Source organism: Octodon degus, unplaced genomic scaffold, assembly GCF_000260255.1.
Source record: "Octodon degus isolate 3935 unplaced genomic scaffold, OctDeg1.0 scaffold00219, whole genome shotgun sequence".
NCBI lineage: Eukaryota > Metazoa > Chordata > Mammalia > Rodentia > Octodontidae > Octodon > Octodon degus.
Window position 1 is genome coordinate 619,823 of NW_004524795.1, and position 11,842 is coordinate 631,664.

The 11,842-nt window shown below is 44.3% G+C and overlaps 1 protein-coding gene across 1 annotated transcript in view; it reads right to left on the bottom strand.

Annotated features, from left to right (window-relative positions):
• The window catches only part of Gsg1l2 (GSG1 like 2), a 17,729-nt gene that overhangs the window by 3,970 nt on the left and 1,917 nt on the right, over positions 1 to 11,842 (bottom strand). The window contains exons 2-4 of the mRNA XM_023705420.1: positions 3,516 to 3,563; positions 1,456 to 1,608; positions 650 to 761 (exon numbers count right to left, since the gene is read on the bottom strand). Of these exons, the coding sequence (XP_023561188.1) occupies positions 650 to 761; positions 1,456 to 1,608; positions 3,516 to 3,563 (313 nt within the window). The remainder of the gene's footprint in view (positions 1 to 649; positions 762 to 1,455; positions 1,609 to 3,515; positions 3,564 to 11,842) is intronic.

The following is an 11,842-nucleotide window of genomic DNA, read 5'->3' on the forward strand; positions in this document are numbered from 1 at the left end:
GTGTCTGACATGAGGATGAGTCACGGCCATTGCTTGACCAATTTGCTCTCTGTGAAAGCTTGAGAAAGCTTTTTCTCTCCATGTGACTCTCCCCAGGCTCACATTACACCATCAAACACATTCCTCTGAGGCTCCATAATCTTCTTGATCAGAAAATTTGGAGCACAACTGAGTTACATGTTGTTACAGTACAGGTTAGGACACTGATTTTCAACAAAGAATTCCACACTCTAACAAATGGTCAGATGCAAAGCATTGAATAAATGCATTTCTGGATATACAAGCAATAATATAAGTGTCCTCTCATTGGATCCTTTCTTGGAGGCCTGCCGGAGACTGTGCTCCCACAACATGTGGCAAAAAATTCAGTAGGCTAATGCTATGAGACAATGGTGTCTCCATGTCTTGAGGACTTTAACATGTGCTAAACGTTTTATAAACACAGCCTTTCTAAATCTCTATAAAACATTTGGGGAAGGTGTCCTCACTTTACAGATGAGGCAGCTGGGCTACAGAAAGTGACAGAACTCACCCAAAGTCACAAGTGTAGCAGGTGTCGGCACCATGACCAATGCCAGGTGTCCTATGAAAACCTGTGTGCATCTCTGCTGGTCCACCGGGGTTTGAGCGCCATGACCAAGCGACTTACCAGTATGACCAGCCGTAGTCCCAGGTCTGAGGCTTCCAATCTTCTGGCCCAAGGTTCACAGTGATTTGAAAAACAGTTGTGTACATCATGTGAGCCACCATGCCTAGGAGCCCTGCACAAGGAAAGCTCTGTGAGCCACAGTTAAGAGTGAACAGCACAGTGGAGGAGCTCCTCTCCCTCACACGAGTGGATGTCAGTTCTCCAGCTTCCGTAAAGTGCTTATGGTGTATCTGTACCTACACATCCTTAACCGTTTCACCTGACACCTTGTTCCTGCAGTTGAAACTGCACAGCCAGATAGAAAAAGGACTAAGCACTATTTAGGAGAATTGGTGTGTGTGTGTGTGTGTGTGTGTGTGTGTGTGTGTGCGCCTGCCATGTTCTGATAGGCAATTTAGAGAAGTTAAGTAACTATCCCAGGGCCGCACAACATTAAGTAGGAGTGATCAGAGCCTGGCAGGCTTCCCCCAAGATTCAAGCTGAAGCCACTGCACTAAGCGAGGAGACTTCTGCCCGCAGAGGCAGCACACCCACTTCCCTGGGTAGGACAGAGCTGTACTGATGAACTTTCCTCTCCTTCTATGCCTGTCCGCTTTCTTTTCATCTGCCCCCTAAAGCAACGTTGCTCCCCCCCAGTGGCGTTCATTCTCTGACTTTCTGGGGCATGTTGTCCAGATGAACCAGCCATTGATGGGAGAAAGCCAGCCTAGTCTTTGCCAGGGGGGTACAGCGGCCCGAAGCACTGTGCTCCCTGTGGGGCAGGCAGTGGCAGATCTGCATGCTCTAGCAATGCTTCTGGGAAGTACCTGCGAGCACCATAAGGATGGCTACCGAGGCATCCACCTTGAGCCGGTTGAGCTCAGGTCTGTGACAACTCACTCTAGAGCTCAGGAGGATGGTACTTGTCAGCATCAGAAAGATGTCCAGGACTTCAGCCCCAATGGAGAGCCACAGCACACCTGCCGAAGGAAGGAAGGGTTGGGCATTCTGCATTCAGGAGTACTGAAAGATTTAATCCTTTGGTTCAGATTACTTCTATGTTTGTTCATTTGCTGTTACTGTCACAAAGTACCACAGCTGAGTAGTTTATAAGGAAGAAGGGCTGATTTAGCTCACAATTTTGGATGCTGAATGTCCAAACAGCATACCTCTGATTCTTGTGAAGTCATCCTTGGATGAGCTGCATCATGGTGGGTGGCATCATGATGCCTCATGCATGAGAAGAAGGGATGCATGGTGTTACAGGAAGCCAGAGAGAGACGGAGAGGAGGGCGGGCTTGCTCCTCTATAAGAATTCTCACAAGAACTAACCCAGAGTCACTTGAGAACTACACTGATCCCTCTGAGTGTAGGACCTCAATGGCCTTAACACATTCCAGCATTCAGCACCTCTTAAAGGTACTTTCAGGGGACCAAAATTCCAACACATGAACTCCTGGCAGACACACTCAGACCATATCGAGCCATAGTGACTTGTACAGCAAATCATGAAAAGCTAATGTCTTGGAGTGAAAAATCATAAGATGCAATGTTCTGTTGCATCTTGGAAGGCTGGCAAACAAAAGGGGCTCCAAAGGCCTGAAGATGTTTGGAAGGATTGCTCATAGTTAGGATGGAAAAAAAAAAAACTAAACAAAATTCTAATGTGAAGCAGTGAGAGACTAGGGATCTCCACTCCTGCAGCTCAAAAGGATATATGTTGTTTTGATGCCATCAGAAAAATATTGTCTCTGTCTTTTTAAGGAGATACACGAGCTTGAAGATGAAGGCAGAAGAACCTGAGAGTTGAGAGTCCCATTTAGAAGCTCCAGAACCCTTGCTTTCTCTGTGCAGGCTGCTTGTTCATTCTCTGATGGGATCCTGCCTCTGGCTATCAGGAGCTACACTGGACGTGGAGTAGGATGGGTAAAGGGGATGGGGAGGGAAACTTATATTTATAAAAGCCATACTATGAGTCAAGTTAGGAGAGGGATACAGCAATGAATAGAACAAATATGGTCTAGTTTCTGCTTTCACAAAATCTCTGTTCCAGCTGGGAAAACAGGTACTAAAAAGACAACTACAACTTTAATGAGTGATACACAGCAGAGAAAGTGATACAAAGCTACAAACAGTGTTATCTTAGAGTTGCTCTGTGATGGGTCCTAGCTGAATGTCTCCCTCCAAAGTCTCATACACTCATAAGCGTGGGAACATTGTAGCTAAATATGACATTAGGAAGCGGGGCCTGCTTGGGAAGGGGCACATCAGCGGATGTGACCTAGAAGGGTGCATCTCCGTCCCTGGCTCCTCCTCTCACGCTCTGTTTCCCAGCTCCTGTGATGGGCACAGTTTTCCTAGCCCAAGCCCTTCCGCCATGACATCCACCGTGGAGCTGACTGACTAAGGGCTACAATCATAAAACACAATGAACTTCTCCTTTAAGTTACAGGTATCGGATATGGTGTCTCAGTTATGTGAAAGTGATTGACAGAGACACAGACTTTTCCTATTTCTCCTTCACCTCCTGCGATAGCTCAAAATTGGCTATGATGGGAGTATTTACAGCATAGCAAGTAGGAAATTGGCTATGATGGGAGTATTTACGGCATAGCAAGTAGGAAATTGGCTATGATGGGAGTATTTACGGCATAGCAAGTAGGAAATTGGCTATGATGGGAGTATTTACGGCATAGCAATTGGGCTTCCCTCTCCATGCAAAGTGGGTTTTTACATTTGCCGACACATCAGGGTTATCAGGGACATCAAGAGGGCCTGGGGTTCTGGCTTTTGATCTTGACTTCATAGGAAAATGCAAATAACTGTCTCATCTTTCCCCCAATAAACAATAAAATAAAATAAAAAAAAATAAGAGTAAAGTATTTACCTTGTTCCTCAGCTGGTATTATACTCTGGAAACTCCTACATTGCTCACCTAAGAGATACAGACAATGCAGCCATAAGTAGAGTTTGACGTTAGGGGAGAAAGTGTTGTTTCCAGCTTCTTAACTGCATCATAGTTCATTTTGAATAAGGAAAGGGGACTGTGGGAGACTACATTAGAGCTCGTAGACCTGTGCTTCCTCCTCTGTGGAGCGTGATACATCTGCCTCACTGAGTTCTTTGAGATGGTTTGGATGAAAATGTGCCCCCAAAGTCCCTCGTGGTCAGAGGTGAGATTTTGGAAGGTGACTTGACCATGCGCCAGCTAGCCCTGTGGGTGAGCCCTTACTGACTTTGTGGCTGAAGGTGCTATAAGAAAGTAGAGCTTGGTTAGAGGAATTAGGTCAACGTGGGAGTGGCCTACATGGATACACTCTTGGCCCTAGCTATTTTCTCTCTTTCTGGATCTTTCTAACCTTCTCTGCTTTCTAACTACCTTGAAGTGAGCAGTATTTTCTGCCTTGCCCTTCTACCGTGAGGTTTTTGCCTTGCCATGGCAGGCTTGGCCATGTGACCATTAGTCCATGAACTGGGAACAAAATAACCCAGGTGGGTTACCGTTGGTCAGAAGCTTTAAGAGCCAATGCATTGCTTGCCTGGCTCCCATTCCCTTGCCTCTATAACTGCAGAAGCACATGTCAAGGTGATGTCTCCGTCAGCCCAGGCTCCTTTACAGCTACAATGAGGACGTCCTTTGATAAAATGAAAAGAACATATAAAAGGAGCTAGAAATAAGTGTGTTGGCTTAAGCGACTGGCAGCTGAGGGGCCAGTTGTTATTGCAGCATATCCTAGCCCGCCAGGGCTGATACTGAGAGCCTTAGACTAAGGGCTCTTAGCTCACGAGACAGTCTTCATTATGATATGAATCTCTAGATTGTTTCTGATTAAAGATAGTTAAGGAGAAAGTATCAAAATTTGTGATTTTTTGTGAACTAGAGCTGACACAGAAATATGCCTGTTTACTGAGAGTCTTAGTTTTTATAAGTGGCCCAGTGTCTTACATCCCAGCGTAATTCTTGACTGTGAAAAAAAAGGAGTTGAGGGTGTGTGTGTGTGTGTGTGTGTGTGTGTGTGTGTATGCACATATTAGGTGTATGTGTATGTATGCATGTATAAGGTATGAGCAGGACCTATTTTTGTGTGTTTAGTTACTGATAAAGGCAAGTACAAGTATTTCTATAGTACACATTTGGAGATCAGGTTCAACCAAGTTGGTAGAGACAGGAATTGAAGTGAAGTTTTCCTACCTGAGACTCAGGACCTTTTTCTATATCACCACCCACTATCTCTACCTACTGTGTGAAGGGGTATACTAGTCTCTTCTCTTTTGCCAGAATAAAATACACTAGGCTGTGTATTCCCTAAAGCAAAAAAGACTTGTTTAGCTCACAATTCAAGAGTGTGGTGCTGGCTTCTGCTCAGCTCCTGTGCGGGAATTCTAGCTGTTGGAATGGCATGGTGGATGGTATCAGAGTATGAGTACAAGCAAGGGGGAGAGAGGAGCCACATGGCCAGACAGGAAGCACTGGGGCTCAAGAGACAGATTTGCTCTTTTTTTTTTTTTTTTTGGAACCAGGGATTGAACTCAGGCCCTTGCGCTTGCCAGGCAAGCACTTATTCTACTGAGCCATCTCCCCAGCCCTTAGATTTGCTCTTTTTGCAAGAACCTGCACTCTTGCAGACTAACTAGGGTCCTATAAGAACTACATTAATTCACTCTAAGGGTGGCTCCCCAAAGTCCTAATCATTCTCCAGGCGCCACCACTTCAGCCACCCCAATACCCCCACACTGGAGACCAAGCTTCCAGCCCACAAAGCTTTGCAGGGTGCATTCAGATCATGTCCAAACTATAACAAGGAGTAAAGACCTCTAGTCTTCAGGACAGAGGTACCTTTCCCAACAGAATAAATAAGCCAGGATCAGAGCCAGGCTCAGGCAGCAGGGAGAGAGTGGTGGCCAGCCAAGCAGATTAAGAGAGTTTCCAGTAGCTTAGGAGGACGAGATTAGTGTGGAACCAAAGAGTCAGACCATAGTGACCCCTTGATTAACATGAATCCTCAGAAATGATGTTCATTTTGAATAAAGCTAGCAGGATTAAAAGGAAAAATCTTTATAAATCCCACAAAGCCAGAGAGGCGGGTGTCACATATCTTGGCAGTGCCATGGCAGTCAAGTGGCACAGCAGGCCAGCCCAGCGGTGTGGTATCCAAGTCCTCGGCACTTTCCTCTGCCATGCCTGTCTACTCATCCACCTCCAGGTAACTCATGCACCCCTCGTGGGCCACTCACGTCCTTCTCTCCTTGGATTGTTGGAGCTTAGCAGAACAATACTGAGTCTAAATGTCACATTTTTTGATAAATGGACTTGGCTAAGAAAATGAGCACCCCAAACTTGCCCTAACCACAACTTTTCAAATCTTTCAGAATGTGGGAGGAGAGGTGGAAAATTTTTTTTTTTTTTTTTTTTTTAAGACATTCTAGGCTTTGGGAAGAAAGAAAAGAGCTATTGGAGGTGCTGGAACTAGCATTTCAGGTAAGGGATTCCTGGGAGAGTCAACATTTAGGGAGAAGGAGCTCATTCTGAAGGAAATACCCAAGGAGTCCCATGGGGTAGCAGAGCAGAGGGTGCTGGGGCAACCAGACATCTCTTTCCAGGACTTGTTTAGGGCCAGAAGTGCCTTTCATAGACAGAGGTCTTGTCTGCCAACAACTGAGCCCATTTGGCCTCCACGCCCCTCTCTATCGCACTGTTTAGGCTCCTTCCCATTTATTTCCTGCTTACCTCTTTTCTTTCTTGTGCCCCAATCTTACAGACCTTTGTGATAAGTCAGACTAAACAGATGTTTGTGTGGCCTATTCTCCAAGGGGGATGGGGTGAGATGGGGGCTCCCAGTTTGTATGCTCTGGTGCAAAAATACATGATTGGGCTCATACCATGTTCTAAAGAGATTTTAAAGTTGGGGAAATTGAACTCCAAAATCCAAATATCTGTCTCTTTAAAAAAAAATCAGAAGATCTGACTTCAGTGGCCTACCAAGAGTAAGCGACTGCAAAGCTGAGCCAAAGAAGAGGTCACCTCTTTATCCAGGTGTGAAGTGTCAAGGTCATTGTCAATCCCAGCTGGTTCATCTACTGTCACTTCTACTTCTTAAAGGGTTTTGAGTATGTAGTGTTTTCCTTTTTTTTCTTGCACTGCTAAAGTTCAAATGCAGGGCCTCATGCATGCTCTACCACTGAACTATGCTTCCAGTCCTGTAATTTCTGAAATACAGCTTTCTATTTATCCTTTAGTGTGGCTGGTATTAATTTATGGTCTATAAGGTAAAAATTTAACTCAGAACTTCTTGTGTTAGGGCATTCTTTAACACAAGGAAGCGATAATGCTTCTCTTCATTGGGGGAGATGTTCTGAGGAGGATAGCCTATTCCTTTTTAATAAAGTGATGACAATATTAGAGATCTTGATGACCTTAGAACTAAAGACCGTGCAAAATGTGAGCAGAGGGTTTTTAGATTAACGGGCACAAAATTATTCATTGAAATTTATTGGCATTTCTGCCCTCCAATAAATTTGCTGCACTGTATGCTAACAGGACAGAGTGCACTCACTGAGTTCTGCGCCCATGTCACTGGTTCCTAGCTGCAGGGTCTTCAGTGGGCTCTTGCGTCGCAGGAACTTGGTTTTCCTACCTGTAAACTAACTGCTGTTCTGGGCTAGCTTTTTCCCAAGTCTACTCCACTGAACACCAATCTCACATAACATGAATTAACCTTTAATACATGTTATTATATAAGTCCTTATTATATAAATCTATAAATTTCTTGCACAGTCATTAAGTAGGGGGACACACTGGGATATATTACATAGCACAAGTGTCCTTGTCTCGGGACTACTCAGAGCTTTCGATATGTGAGTGAGCGTGGTGACTTTGTGAGGAAATGTAGTAATGCGATAGTGTCCAAATTTGTCTAACAAAACTATTCTTTTTATTGGTTTACAAAGAGCATCTTAAGGATGTCTCTATATATAAAAATTTAAGGCCGGGGGATAGCTCGGCTATCCAAGCACCTGCCTGACAAGGCGCGGGTTCAATCCCCTGTCTCTGTCTGTCTGTCTGTCTGTCTGTCTGTCTGTTTCTCTCTCTCTCTCTCTCTCTCTCTCTCTCTCTCTCTCTCTCACACACACACACACACACACACACACACTGCATAACAACTTGCTATCAGAAGTCTCAGGGACCGTTTACACTTTCCTTTTGGCTAGCATTCCTGTGATGACAGTAGGCACACACTATGGGACATGCAGGTGGCCCACTGACAGATACTTCCGGTCCTCCCAAATTCTCAGCTTTATCCTTCCCTCTAGTCCAGCCAGTGAAGAGTTTTCTTCCCAGTCCACTGCTTTCCAAGGAAGTCAAATTTTCTAATCCTGTCGAATTTTCTAAGTGCCCTCAAGTTCAGATTGAGGGCTCTTCTCTCTTGATATTATAAATAGTAATCTCAATGTCTGTCTTCTCCAATTAAACTTTCTCTAGGGGATGTTTCCTGTTTAGGTCCTTCCACTGGGGTGACAGTGACCTTATGTTTCATGGGAGGAAAAACTACCTCAGGTGACGTAGAAGCACGTATGCACACTTGTGTGAGTCACGTTCTTCTGTGGCAAGACTTCTCCTTTCCTCATCGTGTTTTCTGGTGAAGATACCACCGGTGCAGTGTCTGTCTCTGTCTCTGTCTCCTTCTGTCTCCAAGCCTCAGGTCTGGGCTCTCTCACTTCTGTCTGCCTCTAACATTCACTCCTCTGAGCTCCATTCACTGCAATCACAGTCTTAAGGCCCTAACTCAGTGGTTGTCTCCTTTAGGAGAACATCCCCATGCTCAGAGATGGAAATAACCTCTGCCTCCTGTCCATTGCCCGCCACAGTTGATTTTTCTAACAGTCATTAGCATATTCCCCATTATTTTATTTGTGTCTTAGCTTCATCCTTCCCTCTAGTCCTCCTGTGGCATCATTAACTGGCAGCACTGTGGCACTGTCACCTTATCACTCCTCCATTCGCCCAGTGCTGTGCCTCACACGGAGGGTTGTGGGTGAATTTGCTGCATGCTGTGCCGAATCCCCTCTTTTATGTTTTATTTTCACTTTTTCTGTATTTTAGGAAAGGGTCTACAGGGTGTTCAGGTTCTCACTATTAGATAGGAACTATAGTGATTCTCCTGTTTACAGCCTCCCAAGCCACCATGCCCAGTCTATCACTGTCTCAGTGCGCCCCAGGGGCGGGACCAGCACAGCGGGCCAGGGATCGAACCCCTGATCCCTGCATCTGCTTTCAGGGACTTTAATCTACTGAGCTATTTGGTCGGCCCTGAATCCCCTCTTTTAGAGACCTTTATCCACCCTGGGACACGGGTCTGTCATGGTCATGTCGTCATCACCACCAGGGGCCATGTTAGAAATATTGGTACCTCCAGGTAGAGTTGAGCAGAATGAATGCAGCAATGCTACAAGGATGGTAAAAGACAAGGCAAAAGCCAAAAGCTGTACAAAATAATGAACACAATCATCATACCATCCTTGATAATGAGCAGTATTTGTGTAGTCAAATGAATATTTATGGCAAAGGCAAAGAAGCTGCAACACCTTGCAGTCCTTTGGGCTCACACCCCTGATGCCTCTGATCCAGGTGACAAGTGCCAGTTTGGATTCTGCAGAGACGTAGGAGTTGCTAGCTTTTCCCACCATTGTAGGCTTTCGAATCTCAGTTCTGTGCATCTGTCTACACTCCTTGTGATGGTGCCTGGCTTTTTCATACATGGGCTTCCTCATTGCCTTTTAAGCCATCTTTTGGGCAAACTTCTTTGTCAGGTGCTTTACCTTCAGCTCTGAGAACTGTCTTCACTTTTTCTTAAGGGTTGCTGGCATAGCCGAAACCTTCTGTTCATTCTCTTTGACACCCTCCACGGCATCATCTGCATAGAGGGTCTGATTCATGCCATCTTTACTCTTGGAAAATGCTTCAAAGAGGCAAATAACTTCCTGTGGCCCTCGAAGTTATCATCTCTATGAGGTAGAATGATGAAAAAGACCACCCATTTCATGGAAGATGGAGATGCTTGAATAGGGAAGACTAGGCCACCACCAGGGGCCATGTTATAAATATCTAACATGTTTATTAGAGGGATGAACCAAGGTATCTACTAAGGTGTTTTTATGATTTTGTCAGTTGATGAGAGGTGTCTGTTTCCAGAACAAAACAAAAAAAATTATGTAGTAAAAGTGAATACTTGGGGGAACTACCCACTCGGGCCCTCCTCCTGTCCCTCTCTTGGACAGGAGCTTTCTTTCTCTCAAAAAATATATTCTGCTCATAAAAAAAGTGAATACTTGATGTGTTGATTTATATAGACCAACAATATCACTTTATTGGGAAGATAGCCGAGGATATGCAGGATGTTGAGAGTGTGAGAAATTTAAATACTATTTATTATAAGCGGAAGCCAATAAATAATGTCTAAAATGGATATAGAAGTATCAGTGTATTTTTGGAAATATCATAACAAACAGTTAAGTTAAACATGGTTTCCTGTGGAGGGTGGGGGTAATTTATAGTGAACGAGGTGACAGGGGCTCTTGGGTTTTTAAATAAGACTTTCAAGATGAGTTGATCTCTTACCTATATGAAGTATTAAAACTATTTTTTGAAATGCAGGTGTTTACGCTCTGCTCCAGACCTGTTGAAGAAAAGCCCCTTGAACTTAGCACTTGGATTTTTTGCATGCAAATTCCCTGAGTAAGCCTGATTCCTTGACATCTGCCACCTGGTGAGGTCCTTATATACAACTGTGTAAGCAAAACTACAGGGTACTCAGATGACAACTTCAGAAAAGAGAGAAAGTTTCCAAGCCGCCTACATAGAGCTATGGTGTCTACAGGTTCTAAACCTAAACGTGGGACTGTCTTGGAGAGTTGCAAGCATCCTGGGTCAGGAGCCCCCTGCACTTTACCTTGAAGGTATAGAGACTCCACTGTCCCCGAGCAGGCAGCTGGGGTGGCCGGCTAGGTGTCTGCTTGAGTACCACAGCTGTGCCTGCACCACACGGAGTGCAAAGGTCGTGAGCATTGACCTGACTGCATGGTCGGGAAAGGCTAGGCATGGCCCTTGGTGGCCACACACAGGTGGTGTTTGCAATAAGAACGGGACATTTTGGAGTATTTATTCTTGTTGCCTTTTTCTGAGGACTTAGAAAAGCAAATTCCATGAGGTCAGGAAAAGAAGAGGCAATTGGAAACTCTAGGAAATGTAAAAACCTGCAGAGAAACTGTAATAAGATTGAAGTCAGGAAAGAAGTGGGGATGGGAAGGTGATTCTGTCTCTTTTTACCTTTGAGGCTTTAGCTTTTCAAGCAAGAGGACCATTTCCTGTCTCTGAGAAGGCTTAGAGGCAACCTACCCAATACTGAGGGGCCCGTTCTTCCCTCTTTAATTCTTTGTGAAGTTAAAAACACATTTTTCCAGCTGGGGGTGGTGACACATGACTGTAATCCTAGCTCTGGGGAGGCTGAGGCAGGAGGATGGCAAGTTCTAGGCCAGCCTGCACTACATGGAAATCCTGCCTCAAAACAAAACAACAAAACAAAACAAAACAACAAAACAGAAGGAAAACCATGCTTCTCAATGATATGTTCCAGATACTAACCTTTTCCTCCCACTTCTCTTTGGTCTTTCTTTTTTTTTTTTTTCCTTTTCTTTTATTGAGAAACAAATATCAATGAGATAGTTTCAAAGCTGATTAATAGGACATTTTCAATAATTAATACATTGCACATTGTTATTTTCTCAATGGTTATCCACAGTACAAGAAGCAGACAGGATATCCTGTCCAAACACTATTACTACAAATCTTTCTTCTCATTGAATTAAGCCAAAGTAGCTGTATATCTATCCTAACTATTCTGTATGTACAAATACAAAATGGTCCTTCCTTTGTACCCCCTTTTTTTATTTAGTCCTGTCAGAGGCAGGAATTCTACTGGCATCTAAATGCTATAGGTGCTTGAATTCATCAAAACAATCTAACACAGTCCAGCAGTCCACAATAGTAGAGGGTTATCTGCAGAAGTTGTTGACTAGAGCCTTTTACAGCTCATCGTATTAATAGGTCTTTACTTTATATACCTCGTTTTTATACTTTTCTGCTGGATGGTTAAGACCAAGATAAAGCAAGACCTATATAACAAGAAATGTAACTTTTGTATCTGATAAGGTCAGTCA